This window comes from Schistocerca cancellata, chromosome 2 (genome assembly GCF_023864275.1).
Source record: "Schistocerca cancellata isolate TAMUIC-IGC-003103 chromosome 2, iqSchCanc2.1, whole genome shotgun sequence".
NCBI lineage: Eukaryota > Metazoa > Arthropoda > Insecta > Orthoptera > Acrididae > Schistocerca > Schistocerca cancellata.
The window spans coordinates 578900605-578917635 of record NC_064627.1 but is presented as its reverse complement, the minus strand read 5'-3'; the positions used below and the strand labels follow the sequence as shown (position 1 = coordinate 578917635).

General features: G+C 37.8%; 1 protein-coding gene across 2 annotated transcripts in view; it reads left to right on the top strand.

Annotated features, from left to right (window-relative positions):
• LOC126162185 (sodium/potassium-transporting ATPase subunit beta-2-like) overlaps positions 1-4998 on the top strand; it is a 286361-nt gene extending 281363 nt beyond the window's left edge. For both annotated transcript variants that reach the window (XM_049918511.1, XM_049918510.1), the window contains exons 6-7: positions 1977-2145; positions 4089-4998. In XM_049918511.1, the coding sequence (XP_049774468.1) occupies positions 1977-2145; positions 4089-4192 (273 nt within the window). In that variant the 3' untranslated portion in view covers positions 4193-4998. The remainder of the gene's footprint in view (positions 1-1976; positions 2146-4088) is intronic.
• Positions 4999-17031: the final 12033 nt, after the last annotated feature.

Genomic DNA, 17031 nt, shown 5'->3' with positions numbered 1-17031 from the left:
AGTGGTATGGACACCATGCAGATTAAGGAGGGTAAAACTGGTTTACAGATGGCTGTATGTCAGTGAAGAGTGAGCCACACTCTTGTCAGTCATTAACATGCTGAAATGACCAGGCCATTGCCAAAGTGAAAGCTTTGGTAATGCAGGAACATTGTGTGACTAGCAGAGGAATTGAGGAAGAAGTGGGCATCAGGAATTTTGTTGGCATTTTCAGTTGTGACCAAATATTTGGCCATGAAGAGTGTGTTGGCAAAATTCTTGCCAAAGCTACTGCTGGTAGAGCAAAAGCAACTTCATGTTGAAATATCACAGGGCATGCTGACTCCACAGACAGTGATCCTAACTTTGTGAACACCAAAATCACTGGTAATGATTCCTGGCTGTGCAGGTATGACCCAGAAACCAAATTCCAGTAGTTACAGTGAAAGCATTTGTTGTCGTCAACATCAAAGCAATGGTAAAGTGATGCATTCTTTGATTCTTGCATTGTGGTACGCCATGAGAATGAGAATGCACCACAAGCCCAAAAATCTCGAAAGAGTACTACAGGGATGTCCTCCGTCCCTACATGATTACGTGTGGTGCAAGAGACCAGACATGAGGTCAAAAGCAAATTGGCATCTCCATCATGAAAATGCTCCAGCACATTCCTCACATCTGATTCATCCTTTTTGGATGATTCCTCTGCTTCAGTGGGCTCCTTACTCTTGTGATTTGGCTCCCTGTGACTTCTAGATGTTTCCCAAACTCAAGAAGCCATTGAAAGAAATGCGATTTCAGATGAGAGGACAGTTGGGGAACTCTGTTCTGGAGAAAGCTTTTTGGCAAGCGTCCAGGAGTGGTGGCACTGTTGGGAGCAGTGTTTGGAGCCCCAGGTGTCCAACACTCCAGATCAGCTGTTTTCCCTGAGCAGAGGTTGGACACTCTTCTGACAGACCTTGTATTCATGAAAAAATACAAGAATGAATTAGGTTTTTAGATTTATGGTTCTGATAATGTTGGATGGTGTCATGAATTCAATGTGGGGTATTGTGTTCTACAGTATGTGACACAGATAGGAGCACTGAACACTTATATTACACATGGAAACAGAAAAAGATCGCAAACTTCCTTTTCAAGATGTCCTCTTTCAGCACAGGCTTGACAGCTCATTTGCTCACAGTTTATGTCCTAAACCAATGGATGTTGATCTATACCTCCATGCCTCCAGCTACCACAATCCCTTTCAGGAGCACCACATACTCAACATTTGAGTGTACATGGTGTACTCCATTTCAGGTGAACAAATTTTGATGGTGAAGCTGCTTGAACATATTACATGAGTCAATAAGAGTGAAAAGTTAAGTACATTGTATGTAACAGAAATGGGGGGGGGGGGGCAGTGAAAAATAGCCAGAAAAGACAATGAAAGATGTAGAAAACTAAAAAAAAGTGAAGCAAAGAGTAGTTACAGTGAAGAAATGCCAAGACAAAAGAAATTAATGTAAATTAAGGCCAGGTGGATGGCAAAAACAAAGGACATGTTGTAGTGCTAGTTTACACCTGTGGATTTCTGAGAAACTGGTGTCTGGAGCAAGAATCCAGATGGTATGTGTGGTGAAAGAGGCATGGAGGTCATGAATGTCATGCTGTAGAGCATGCTTTGCAACAGGATGCTGGCAACTCACAATATCCTGTTGCAAAGCATGCTCTACAGCATGTATTAATTGTTTTGTAAAGTAAATGTAGGTGAATCCTGTAGGAAGTGTTTAGTGCCACTTGTGATGTGATTATAAGATATTTCTGAGGAAAAAAATATGGAGAATTTGATGACCTAGTTAAACTTATTTTCTGTGTATGTCAGTTATGTATTTAACACAATACAGTTGATAAAGCTTAATGCACTGACAAGACAAAATATATGTGAACTTGTAGTTACATAATAACGACGACTCAACAACTTGGTACTGATTCTTGTAAATATCAATGTGTTTCAGAGGAATACAGTGTGGATATCATGTGAAGGAGAGAATCCTGCAGACATTGAAAACATCGGTCCTCTGAAGTACATACCAGATCGTGGATTTCCTGGTTACTTCTATCCATATGAGAATTCTGAGGGATATCTCAGTCCACTGGTTGCTATCAATTTTGAAAGACCCAAAGGTGAGATTCCTGTTCCGCTATATGAACTTTAATTGTTCATTTCACATTATAAAATGACACAGTGAATCACATAATTAGTAATTAATTCAAGTAAAAAGAATTCACAAATAATTTCTCTAGGCACATAAAGAACAGTACAGTTATTTGAATGTCTGATTTAGCAAATCCTTGTTTGTACCATCATGGTAGGAAGCATGGAGAACTTTCATCTGAAAGACTCTTCACAACTTTTTTCTTTACCAAGTAATTCCAGAAAGGTTTTTGCTCTTCTCGTGGGTAACTTTTTATAGCCTGTCAGATATACGTAAAAGTGACTCATTGTGTGGCCTTGGTTAGAGCGTTCCTTGCCATAGGGATGCAGGAAGTAATAGAACCCAGCAGTTTGTCCTTGATTGGAGATGGGGGTGTCATCAGGAGTGCCTCATGCAAGTGTGATAAGTCTGCTCTTATTTTCATTATACATAAATGATCTGACAAGCAGGATGAATAGCAATCTGTGAGTGTTAGCTGATGATCCCTTGGTGAATGGAAGAGTGTCATTGTTGAGTGACTGTAGGAGGATAAAAGGTGACTTACAGAAAATTTGTAGTTGGTGTGATGAATGGCATCTTGCTCTAAATGTAGAAAAATGCAAGTTAATGCAGATGAGTAGGGAAAAAAATTCCATAAGTTTCACATACAGCATTAGTATTGTACTGCTTGACACAATCATGTTGATGAAATAGCTGTGTGTATTTGAATTGGGAAGAACATGTAAGCATGGCAGTAGGGAAGGTGAATGATTGACTACAGTTCATTGGGAGAAGTTTAGTTAAGTGTCCTCATCTATAAAGAAGACTGCATATAGAACACTAGTGTAACCCATTCTTAGGTGCTGCTAGAGCTTTTGGAATCTCCACAAGGGCAGATTAAAAGAAGACAGAAAAAATTCAGAGGCAGGCTGCTAGATTTGTTACCAGTATGTTCAATCAACATACAAGTATTACAGAGATGTTTTGTGAACTCAAATGGGAATCTCTCAAGGAACATTATTGAAAAAATTCAGAGGACTGACATTTGAAGCTGACTGCAAAAAAAAATTCTACTGCTGCCAATGTTTAATTCACATAAGGACCATGAAGATAAAAAAATTAGTGCTTTTATGGAGGCATGTAGATAGTCTATATAAAAGTGGAACAGGAAAGGAAAGGAAATGAAATGACATGTAAAGTACCCTCCACCATGCACCAAATGGTGTTTTGTGTGTGTGTGTGTGTGTGTGTGTGTGTGTGTGTGTGTGTGTGTGTGTGTGTAGTAGAAGTAGATGTACATGTGTGTAAGTGCTCCAATTTCGTACTGGTGTCCAGCTGACTGAATATTATGTTAACAAAGGCCCTTCCTTAAATTCAAATAGTTCCACATACATTTAAACATAAAATCACTGTCAGTACCACATAGTATTAATGCAAGAATGTATATTGATGACTATACAGTAATTATCAATCTTCAGAGTGACTTCTCATACATTTTTATAGCAAGCTTAAGCATTTATCATTTCTACAGAGTATCAAGCCTAGGAAGAAGGCCAAGAGATAGTCCTGGCATTGCCTGAAAGTCTCCCACTTTCTATTTTAATTTAATCCTCCTCAGTTTTTTTAAAATTTAATAATCCCCACTGACTCTGTATATGGAAATATGCCATTCCTTCCACAGCAATCACAAGCTCTGAGTAAAGACATAGTAACTGAGTACCTCTTAATTTAAGTTTGACAAACTGCTAATGGTGGTGGCTTCAGAAATAAATAACTACTTCTGTGAGTAATTAATATAATGTATAAAATAATGATGACTGTTGTTGTTGTTGTTGTTGTTATTCTAGTGGTGTCTAAGTTCTCTTACTTAACAAAATAAAATCGGAAATTTCACCATGATAAACTTTCTGAATTATATTATTTATTTTTCAGGTGGAATACTCATTAATATTGAGTGCAAAGCTTGGGCCAAAAATATAAAACATAATAGACAGTACAGAATTGGCATGGTACATCTTGAACTTATGATTGATTAGTAACACAATTCAATGAAACAATGTAATTCTGCAGATTTGACCATGGCAAGCTGAACACCAGTTATAGTAGAAGTGGTACAGATATGCTGTAATTCAACTATCTGATGTTTGACTGAGAACATATTTGTGTTTTGAACATATTTTTGGAGTTGATTGTCCAGATTAGACTATGTAGGATTAGCAATTGGTGTTGTAAGAGTGTACAGTACAGTACAGTGCAGTGGAGTGTATCAGCTGAAATATGAACTGCAGTAGTTTTGAGTGTCACCATTTTGTCTTTACTGCACAGCCAACAAATTCCCAACAATCCTAGTCAACTTGGTTATATAATGGTGTGCCTTAATTCAAAAATTTCTGGGGAATTTGAAAATTTATGGTATTTCATTTGTATATTGTCATATGCCACATTCATTTTCATTAAGATATTTTCATTAAGATATTTTACTTCTAATTCTTCAGAATATATTGTTGTAATTTAGTAATTTATCATATTTGTTGTTGCAATTCTTTCTTAAAGTCTTTGTCACACAAATCACTTTTCAGAATTACTGTAATATTTTCCATTCTGCCTCTTGAATATGTATTGCTTGAACATTGTTGTAACACAACTATTTGTATGTTTAAAGAAAAGGCTGCCACCAGCTGTGCATGCTGTTTCCTGCAGCATGTAAGAAAACATGACACACTTTTAGTACCTATTTCACACAACAGGAATTTTGGATATTTAGGAGAAAGATCTTTATTATTTTCTCAGTTCTGTTTTAACTTTAAGTAGATATTATATGAAAATAAAATATTTTTTAATATTCATGTTGTATTCATGTTGAAAACTGAAAAAAGAGGTTTACATCCTGGGACAAAACTAAGAACTTCATTAATGACATCATATGGTCAGAACTTTGTGTAGCCTATTACTATAACTGTAAACAGAAAGAACCAAAAAACATTTGCTTTAGTAGCTATCTGTTGTAAGGGCTCTGTTTTTAAACACTGATTTCTGTTTTAAATCTGTTCATATACTTAGAGATGTGTGCACGCGTGCGCGCGCACGAGCGCGCACGCGCACGGTCTTTAGCTACCAAGGCCAGACTTGATTGATCTATGAGGTGGTATCTAAAATTTTCAGGATTGGTGCTGCCATCTGTTGAAAACCTTACCTTTGGACTAATGGTCACCATCACCCTCGAAGTAGTTCCCATCCACACAAACACATTGGTCCCAGCAATTCTGCCACTGGTTAAACATTTTCTGGAAGTTCTGTTCTTTTAAGTGTTTATCACCACCCGCTATGCTTCTTGAATCCTCTCTAGAGTGTAGAACTGATGGCCTTTCAATTTAAGTTTGTTTTGGAAGTAGTGTGAAGTCACAAGGTGCCAAATCTGGTGAGTACCATGGGTGAGGTACAACTGCCACGTTGCTTTTTGTCAAAAAGGTCCTGGTGAGCAAGGACCCATGACAGGGCACATTGTCATGATACAGCAGCCAGTTCCCTTGATGCCAAAGATCGGGCCTTCATCGCTGCATGTTTTCATGGAGCCGTCACAAAACATCACAGTAGTATGCAGAATTCACTGTTTGGTTGGGTGGGATGAATTCTTTGTGCACAATTCCCTTGGTATCAAAGAAAATGATCATGCTCTTCACTTTGCTCATCACCTGTCTTGTTTTTTCGGGTCTTAGAGAGCATGAGTTCTTCCTTTGGGACAATTGTTGCTTTGTCTCCGTAAATCACATCACCGGTGATAACCCATGACAAGAAGATTGGATCATCAGATGCAGTTTGATGAAGGTCTGTGCACACTTAAACATGCTGTGCCTTCTGATCAGCAGTCAAGATCCTTGGCACAAATTTTGTGGTGAGCTGATGCATGCCCAACTCATCAGTAAACATTTGGTGACATGTCCAATAACCAATATCCACTTCATCCGCAAGGTCTTGAATGGTTCAATGTCGATCCGCACGAACCAAGTGTTGAAGTTTGGCAACAATGTCTGGCGTTGTGTGGCTAATAGGCCTTCCAGTGTAAGCATCATCCTCGACATCTGTACGGCTGGCCCTGAACCAAGCATGCCACTCTCACACATGTACAGCTCATGCTTTGTCCCCCAAACACTTGATGAATCATTGCAAAGATTTGCACAGAATTTGATACACACACGCTGTTCTGTTTGTGGATCCATCATAAAATCATCACACACCACACACAGAGTATTATGGAAATCACTGTGGACACGCAACATGTCCTCCCAGCTGAATGCTACTCCGCACACTGACTCATCAGATATGCAGCCTCACCACCTAGCGATGCCAAGATCTAATACTCCTACTTTCCAGATGGCAGCACCAGTCCTGAAAATTTAGGATTCTACCTCTTATACTAATGATAGAGCAAATGGGCAAACACACATTTGGTGGAGTGGAACAAAAGCTTCTTGAGACACTAAAAAATGTCAGTGCTACACAGAAAATAGTCAGAGACAAAACCTGTTTGCTTTTTATCTTAAAAAAACAGGCAGTATTTGAGGAAGCTCGTAATCTGATGGACATATATTGTCTCTCTCCCTCTTTTTTTTATTGGTTACATTTGGCATCATGGATGAAAAAGTTTATAAGTCGTGACATCACACATATTTCACACACTCTTAGTATCGGCTAAAATATACACTAACAATCATAAATGGTGCTAAGTAGGTAAATAATTCTGACTGAAGGTACTAGGTTGTGTTGTAACAATTTACTCTCGTATGTTGTCAACACACATTGCTAGCTCAAAAGTATGAGAGGTTTGTTTTTGTTCCAGAGAGAGAGAGAGAGAGAGAGAGAGAGAGAGAGAGAGAGAGAGAGAGAGAGAGAGAGAATACAATCACCTCTGTAGCTACACCTTATTCTCAACATTACATAAATTCTTTGTTAAACACCAACTTTTTTACACCATTTATTATGATTTGGATACTGTTTATGGCAATGAAAACAAGATTTTTTTTTACCAGTCAGCGATTTACTCTTAAGCAAGCCTGAGTGCCATGTTATTATCTATCTTTGCATTTGTAATGTGTGTTTAATGAAAACTTTTCTGCAAGAAATATCTTCTTTTCCTGAGAGCAGAAATATTTAAAGTATCTTTTTCCTGTTGTCTAGTGGGTGAAGGGTGAAAATCATGATTGATTATATTTCACATAATAGCTGCCAATATGCCATTAAGACAAAAAATGGCAGATGAACAATGATAAACCTTTAATTCTAGCAGTAATTAATTAATTAATTCCACTTAATTATTTCCACTTAATTATATTCACATGGGGATTTTTATAAATACATTCTGAAAAAACTTACTTACAATTAACAATATCGTGCAAATAAAAATGTGTAGTAGGTTTGAGAGCTGCCGCCAGTCATAATTTTATCCACCCAAGTCTTTATCATGCAATTACATAGAAATTCCATAATGTGGTATACTCCTAGTCCTTGTTATTCTTAGTATTTTTTACATAGAAATATATTCATTATTGACATTTTTATGTTCGAAACATGTACAGGTGGTGAATTATCTCATTCAAAAATAACAGTACATCATGATAGCACATTTACATATACAAACACACAGTTTTGTTCACTATTGACACAGTTCACTTGTGGTTATCATAACATTTTATTATGGTTTTTAGAGTATTTTCCAGGAGATGACACAACAGGTGCAATACTTTAACTTTGTTCTGGCTACTTGGGAGCTGCTCTAAAGAAAGCTCTAACACCACAGGAATATAGTTCCAACACATAAGTCAAGCATGTAGTTAGGCACAACGTGGGAAGCCAAAGAATCATCACTGAGAAGTGCAGGTTAACCAGTGTGCTTCTGCTCTGTGGAGTACTCAACAATTAGTGCTTAGATAAAGCCATGTGAATTTACTGTTGATTCCAATACACACATGATTTAATACATGGAGAGATATATAAAATCCTTGCACCGTCATTGTATCCTGGCGTGAGTGACGATGGGATCCAGTATGAGTTGAGGCACATAGAAGTCAACGAGCATGTATCATCAATAAAATGCATTTTGTAGAGAAATTTAAATTCAATGAGTTCAAAGTGGAGGGAAATTTCCAGTAGCACAGATTCCAGCCTTATATTGTAGAATGTACTCTAGAGTACTAGGTTTCCACTGTACCCTGACAGGTAATAACCATCAATTTTTAGTAAGAATCTACAATGTGTGATCTCAGAGTAGATGAAAGTATTGAGTATAATGGAGAAATGTCTCAAACAAATGGTAAAGTATAAGTTTTGTTCAATAAGTTATCCTGAAATTTACATTTACATTTACTGTTGAGGATTAGGAAACTGCCTAGTATGGGTCCATTCTTACATTGTGATGGAGCAGCAACTTGACTTGCGAAGTGTGCACGAAGTAACGTACTGACAAAAGTCTTCGACGGATCTCTCACCTTGCATACACATGATGTTCCTTCTAAGTCATTTCATCTTATTGAGAATCAAATTAGAATTCAGATAGTTGAAGTGTAAGACATTATTGAATGGTGGTCAGTAATTAACATATAAACTCTACTATCTGGACATCCTTATATAATATGGAATTCAGCACTAGGTGTCATGAGAGGTGCACCTGGCAGTATAAAAAGTGGTGGGTAGTGTCATATTATCAATAAAGAAGTAGTTATAGCAGAATGGGTTGGTCAAGAGAAACAGTGACTTCAAACATGGACTAGTTACTGATGTCATCTGAGTGGCAAATCCATGAGGGACATTTCAACCCTTCTAAAGCTGCTCAGATTGACGGCGATAAGAGTGTAAGTGGAAACATGAAGGAAAAAATGTAGCTAAACAAAGATCAGGCATATGATAGCCAGGGATGATAAGGCTTTGTGGAGAGTGGTTTTAAAAAATCACATGAAATCATTGGAAAAAATCGCTCATGAGTTTCAAAGTGTTGCTAGCAGTACAGCTAGCACAATGATTGTGGGTAGGGAGTAAAAAAGAATGGGGTATGAAGGCAGAGTAGCTCCTTGTAAGCCACAGACTTCTGTAGCCAGTGCTAAGCAATGCCACTGGACAGTGAATACTGGAAATGTGGATTTGAACTGTTGAATCATGCTATACCCTACACCAATCAATTGGAAAGTTGGGGTTTAACGAATGCTTGGAGAATGTTACCTGCCAATATATGTAGTGCCAATCGTGAAGTACAGATGATGTGGTGCTACAATATGGGGGTGTTTATCCTGGTTAACATGTGACCCCCCCCCCTATTGTGCTTAAAAAAATGCATTTTACAGCATTGTGTACTGCAAACAATAGGACAAAAGTTTAGAGTACTGCTCTACAAAAAATTAAAGTTCTCTCTATCCTTTACAAAAATAGTAAAGTTAAATTGTTGTCAAAGAGCAAGAATAAGACATCAGAAATTTTTTGTTAGCTCTTAGTTCAAAGATATTTGTATGTAACTATGTATAGAACTTCCCCATTTTGTCTTACCTGTTTATTCACTGGAGTGTTTGCTTTTTTGGTCTTCATTTGTTAACTACTTCTGGGGCTTCTCTCATGACATTGCAACACTAATTACAAGCATAAGAGAGTTCCACTTGTCCTGATAACTTCATTCCATTACTGAAATATTTTAGACAAGTCACTTTCCATGCTTGTCATAGTGCATCTCACTCAAGACACTACAACTGCTTGGAAATAAGTTGAGATGTGAGTCCAAAAAGTGGATAATGAGTGACATGTTACAACCTAGCTCCTATGTCCTCAGAAAATTGTAAACAGCTAGATTGTAATTTTCAGCTCTTTGGTTTACCAATAAATTGCAAATAACATCTCTGAAGGTTTCCCAAGCTACTTTCTGTTTCCCGTTAGTGAAGCTATTAAATGTTCGGTCCTTAAACAGTTCTCAAATGTATGGTCCAAAAAAAAGATTCCTTCTTTGATCTTAACATTACTGAGATGTGGGAATTGTTTCTTTAAATATTTGGAAGCTTCTCCATCCTGATTCATTGCTTTCACTAAATTATTCTATGTCCTAACCTCATGTGTAAAAGTGGCAATAAGACTTTATAATTGGAAACTAAGGGAGTACTGCATATTCTTTTCCAGTTTCCATCTTATTCCTTTCAGGCCACAATTCTCACATGTAATGTGATTTTCTGTTGGGAATATCCCACTCGTAAAGTAAGCAGCAATCTTAGTATATCCTAACTGCTAACCTTCAGATCACCATGTAGCTGCCACTGATTGACTTTTTAATCTAATGTTCCAAGAAGCAATCTTACATTTTCATAGCTCTACTTCATAATACACCATGACGTACAGGAATAGATGGGAGTGTATTTTTGTAATGAAACAAAAAAGCTTTCAAGCTTAACTTAGAGGAGTCAATGAACAGTCTCCAGGGTTACACTCCATTCTCAAAAATGCCATCAGGTCATTTACATCATCGTATGCAATGAAGTTGTTTTTCATATAAAAAAATGGTGTTAAGTCTCTCTTCATGTCTATATACATACACTTCAAAATTTTTTCCCCAGAAGAACTCACTGCTTGAGTCAGGAACCAAAAAGATTGGACTTGTGTTTTGGTATCTCCAGGTAACAAATTAAATCATAAGGTTCTTCTTGAGTGGCTTGCTGGGTGATATCAATTCTAGTTTATAATCTGGATCTTGCTGTAAAGACTGAGGAAGCTATTTACATTCACTCTCCTCATCTTCACCTGATTCTAGCACATAATGTTCTGGAGAAATAGCATCAGTCAGACCCTCTTCATGTGGAGATGGTCATGTAGCAGTTGGTTCCCTTTCTTGGTGTTCCATGTTTAAGATGTGGCACCACACAAAAATAATAATAATTACTGACATGATTTATTGGTTCTTCTCATTTCATGAGAACACCAAATACCACTGACTTTACTATTTTGTTTAACCAGTAATAGATTTTATTGCACGTGAACTACGGCAAATATTTGGTGCCCAAGGTCTATCAAATATTTGGTGCCCAAGGTCTATCCTCATATACTTTATAAACAAAGTAATGGTAATTGCTGTCCTTGTTAATGGAGTCAATTCACATTTCTGAGAAGCAAAAGTCACTTCATCATACCCATAGCAAAATTTTTTCATACTTTTGACACACTTAACATGTCATCTTAAACTTGAATTAATACGAAACGTAAACAAAATAAATTTGCTTGACAAAAATCAATTACGATTGTCTTTAGCACCCATGAAGATAAATAAAGGTTTGTATTTGATTTCTTATTTCCTTGCAAAAATTTAACTTCAGTTGCAGAAAATTGCTGAGAACAAGGAGCAGACAGGTTCTCAAAGTACTACAAAAGATATTTATGTAAACACAATAGCTTCTCTATGAAAAAATATGGCCTCTTCACTGTTGACAGCCTTTATTTGTAATAATAAAAAATTACCAATATAGCAAAATTTCCATCTATCATAAAATTAATTGCTATTCCTTCAACAGATTGAGATCTAAATAAACATTTTGAACGTCATATTCCTTTATATCACATCAAAATGAACAAGAATTAACTATTTTTAACTTGTATACATGTAGAGTGTAGAGCATTTACAGACAATGATTGATTGTATCAGCAAGACGTACACCCTGTCATAAAGTAGCATCTGTGAGGAAATTATTTGTGAATGATAAGTCCTGAAATTGACTAGCTTTCCCAGAGCTGCAGTCTGAACCCTATGGAAGACCTGAGGGATGAGCTGGAATGTGGACATTGCTGCATACTCCAACATCTGACATCATTAGCATCTCTTCATGTCTTGAGGAAATAATAGGTTGCTATTCCTCCATAGGCATTGAGATCTCGCTAAAGTGTCACCAGCAGCATTAAAGCCATTGCATAGGTGAAGGGTGGATAAACTCCCACATTTATGGCCACTAACAGCTGTTGGCATACCTTTCATCAGATAGTGTAAATACGCAAAATTCTGTTCTCAACCGGAAAATTTTAAAATTATCTGAAAACTTAATGGATAGTAGCATGTGAACAGTCAGGCTTATATTTAGGGTCTGTATACCTCTAGTTTGAACCTGTGGTGTGGGCTCTACTGGGGGAAATTTTGCATTAGTTAACCCACAAAAATAGCATTATAGAACAGTTTTTGAATTGAAAGACTAATAGTATTCAAGGATTATCACTTAACTGTGTGAAATTTTATTGTGTAGTTTGATTTTATAAATTGATGAGATATTACAAAACAAAAAGAATTCAAATAATTAAGGCATACAACACTGTTCATTAACTTTGCTAAGAATAACTATATTTCCTTAAAAAAAAAAAAAAGAAAAAGAAAATTGAGATTAACATCTCTGAAGAAAAAAGTCAGTATTTCTGTTTTGAAAATAAGATGGTGTAACTATAAGTTAAGTATAGGATAAAGAAGAATGCATTAGCTAAGAAAATTGACCAATAAAAAATACAAATACATTTTAAATACTGTTATTGGCCAACAGGTTTTCATTAATGAAGCTAGTTGTAATATCTCAATTAAGTTACCTTAAAATATGACTTTGAATATTGAGCAGAGCCAGAGCCAGAGCCAGAGCCAGAGCCAGAGCCAGAGCCTGTTTCCTAACAACGGAAACTCCTGTCTAAAACTGAACACTGAACAAGCATGAAACTGGAGTAAGGTGTACTGAACTGTGGAAAAAAAAGCAAAACAGAAAAAGTGAAAGGTTTAAGAACAGCAAGTGCAACATAGAGCAAAGTGGAACAGCCAAGGCATGGGGTTAAATGGTAAGTGTTGGACACCCCATGTGTCATACACAGCATTAGTGACCGTACATGTCTCGTATGCTAGGGATCTCGCATAGACGCACCTAATTTGTATACCTGGTTAGTGAGTGAGGTATGCCACCTTGCCCGACTTGGGGGTTTGTATGAATGTGAATGTGATCACTCCCAAGGAAATAATGGAAACATAATATTCCATCATATAAGCTGCAACAAATGAACACAACAGTTTCACAAACACAGTTTCTCTGTGCTCTGTCAAAAAAACCTTTTTAACATTTTTGAAGTTGCATTCTGTTTCGGAAGTTTTGACTCCTGAATTCCTTTGTTGTAACATAGAGCACACTGGTTATTAGTTGTTTTTCATTTCTGTGAGGCATCTATGTGGTATCTCACCTGCTCTCACTATACATCACATTTACTTATGTTGGTATAATGTCTTCTTACCACATGACTTGTATGCTATAACCAGTGTATAGAAAGACAGCTGCCAAGACTACAGAAAGAGAACAAACATTTCAATGACTGGACAGGCAGCTCATAATGTTGTAAATAAATAAATAAAATATTTAAATTAAGTAAATGACATGAGGGAGTTTTGAACATGACTCACCTGCATTGTAGTTAAACACCCCGCCCATTTAACCATGACACCATGGCTCTTTCACTTTGCTCAATGTTCCACTTGTTAAAGTTGGACCATTCACTGTTTCTAATTTGTATTTTATTTATTTATTGTTTTTCGCAGTTCAGTACACCTCCTTCCCGTTTTCATGCTTCATCTATCTTCAGTTTTTGGTGGGCTGTCGACTGGGCCATATGAGGGTGGGGAGGGGGGGTTGGGGGGGGGGGGGGGGTGAGGGTTGCGGGTTGCGATGGGAAGTTCCACTTGTAAGATGTGAAATCTTACCACAGCTTGTGGTCTCAAGTGACAGGTACATTGTAGAGATCAACTTCCTATAAAATCAAATTCATTTCAATCTGCAAAAAACCTGTTCTCTATTTTTTGAGAAAACAAAAAGGCCCTTGGAAATAATCAAATAATTTGTCAAACTTCACATGTTTCTTAAGTTATATGGCAGCATGTGGCTTTGTTTGATGTGTTAATGAGAAATTTTTGATTGGAGCATGACAAAATGTTGTACATTGTTGTGTTGAAGTTTTACTGTGCGTTTTTAATGAGAAACAGTTTTTATCACTGTATCATCTATTTACATAACTGAAAAAAACTATAATCAAGAGTGTGTATATCAACTAAAATAATAAATTTTTGAAAATATAGTATAATTGGATAAATATAAAATCTACACACAGTGGCAGCAGGAGAAAACACGTATAGAAGCTAAGGTAATGTGCAACATCTTGGAAACGATGGCTCCTCATGTCAGAAGGTTTTAAGGAGAAGGAAGAGGGATGAAAGTAAGACTGGTAAAGTACAGGAAATTGGGAGGGTTATAAAAAGTTGCCCAGTACCTCAAGTCACGAGAGACTTACCAGTTGGGATGAGTAAGACAAACTGATTGTTGGGGACTGCACCAGACGAGGTTTGAAGACATGAGGCCAAAAGGTGAAAGGTAGGGTAACAAGCAAGACAGAAATTATAGACAAATCATTATCCAAGAGTTAATAATTGCAGAAAGCTAAGTGCTTTATGTGTGGTGCCCCTCTCCAGCTCCCTAAACAGATACACCATCAACCCACAACTTCTCTGCTACAAACCAGACTTGGCCAACATCCTTAACACCCCCCACCTCCTTCCTTTAGGCCTTCGCCACTGTTCCCAGAATGATTAAAATGACTAAGCCATGATAACAAGAACCAGCCACAACAGTACAGTGTTCTCAACCTGTCATCTATGGCACTCTGCCCTCCTGAATTATCTGAATTACCCAAGGGTTTCATTCTGAGCCCTAAACCTGAATTTAAGCACACTACTTTGATGAAGGACCTGCTTTCCTTCACGTGTAATGCCAGCTTGCTATATCTTTTTTCAGGTCCCTACAACATCACTCTCCAACCTTTCCCTGTGGTACAAACTGACCTACAGACCCTCCTTAAAATATCAGACCCCTTGCGAGGACAAACATCTCAATCCATACAAATTCCTGTCTCCACCAAAACCATGCACTCCCTCCTTTTATGTTTCTATGATCCACAACCCCCAGTCACCCTGGCTGCCCATAGTTGCTTGCTTCAAAGCACCTACTGAACATACACCTCCTTATTTGATAAATACCTGCAACCTTTAGTACAAAGATTCATATTTCATATTAAAAAAGCACTCCGTCTTCAGGCCACAGTGGCCCATCGGGACCATCCGACCACCATGTCATCCTCAGATGAGGATGCAAATAGAAGGGGCGTGTGGTGAGCACACCATTCTCCCGGTCGTTATGATGGTTTTCTTTGACCAGAGCCGCTACTATTCGGTAGAGTAGCTCCTTAGTTGGCATCACGAGACATCAACCATTTCCTTGGTGGTCTGAAATCTGTGCCTGTCCCACTCCCACAACACACCTCGATAGTCACTATTGGTGCCACCTCCCAGTGTACCAAAATGTCCCACATGCATGCTCTTTTAACGGCTGAACATTAACTCAACCAGTTCACGTGTGATTCCAAACCTATGACAGCCTTCCTGTTCACCTTACTTAACTTTAAACTTAAAATCTGAGGAGCAGATATAAAAACAATAACATGGTAACTGGGATGGCTCCTTCCTGTGCCAACTTTTTGTGGGTCACGTGGAAGGAACTTTCCTGGAATCCCTAAGTCCTTCAGCCCTTGGTTTGGCTTAGATACATTGCTGGCATCATTACCACATGGACTAGTGGCGAGAATGAGCTATTATAAGTTTGGAATCTCTGAATACTATACATTCTCCTAATTGAGTTTCACATAGTTCTTTTTTTGAATACCATGTCACTTTCCTTGGCATTCACCTCCTTCTCAGTGAGGGTTAGCTAGACACTTCTGTTCACATTAAAACCATTAAAAACAACAGCACTTACATTTTGACAGTTTCCACCCTTCCCATGTTATTTGTTCCCTCCCATAGAACCTTGGCATTCAAGGCAAACATATTTGTTCAGATGCAGACAATTTACAGCAGTACACTATCACTCCCAACTCTGTCTTCACTGGACATAATTATCCCATCATAAATAAGATGATGATATCCTGAGGCATCTCATTCAATCTGATCCCTCCAAAAAACAGCTTAGGAATACACCTCTTGTCACTAAGTACTTTTCTGGTCCTGAATGTATTAATCAGCTACTTCAACAAGGCTACGACATCCCAAAATCATGCCACGAAGAGTGGTCCATTCTGCACCTCGAATAACTTTGTCCCCCTCCCTCCCCAAATCTCTGCAATATTCTGGTCAGACCCTAAGGTCTGTTTTTACTCATTTCCCTACCCTATAGCTCCTGCTCATGTGACTGTTCCACCACTTATCCCAGTCCTGTACCTGGCAAAATACACTATGAAAGAGGGGGAAGGGGGCACGGGCACCTGTGAAATGACACATCATGTACCAGCAGGGTGAATATGCAGAGACAGAGGTTGTATATTGGCTGCATGCTGTACAACATGATAGTCATGACCTCAGTGTCTGTTTAACCAAATGTTCCATGTGGGTTCTCAGAACTCCTGAAGCAGGAACTGGTACTATAATAATTATGTCCTTGGTTATCATCATCCTCCTGGCCTTAATTTACATAATTTCTTTGGTCTTAGTATTTCTTTTCAGTAACTATTCCTTTCTTTACTCTCTTTCAGTTTTCGTTTACTTTCTGATCTGTCTAGTGTAACCTGACTCCCACCTCCACCCCATTTATGCTCTTATCTTTCCACTTCTATTAAGTCTTGCACAATATTTTTCTCAGTAATTTCTGTCTTGCTCATTACCCTATCTTCCACCTTTCAGCTCTCAGGTTTCCAAATCTCATCCCATGTAGTCACCAATAATTAGTCTTCTTAATTCCTTATCTTGTCGAGTAAGTTTCCCATGGCCCTGGTTACTGGATGACTTTCCTGTAACTCACCCTGTTTCCTA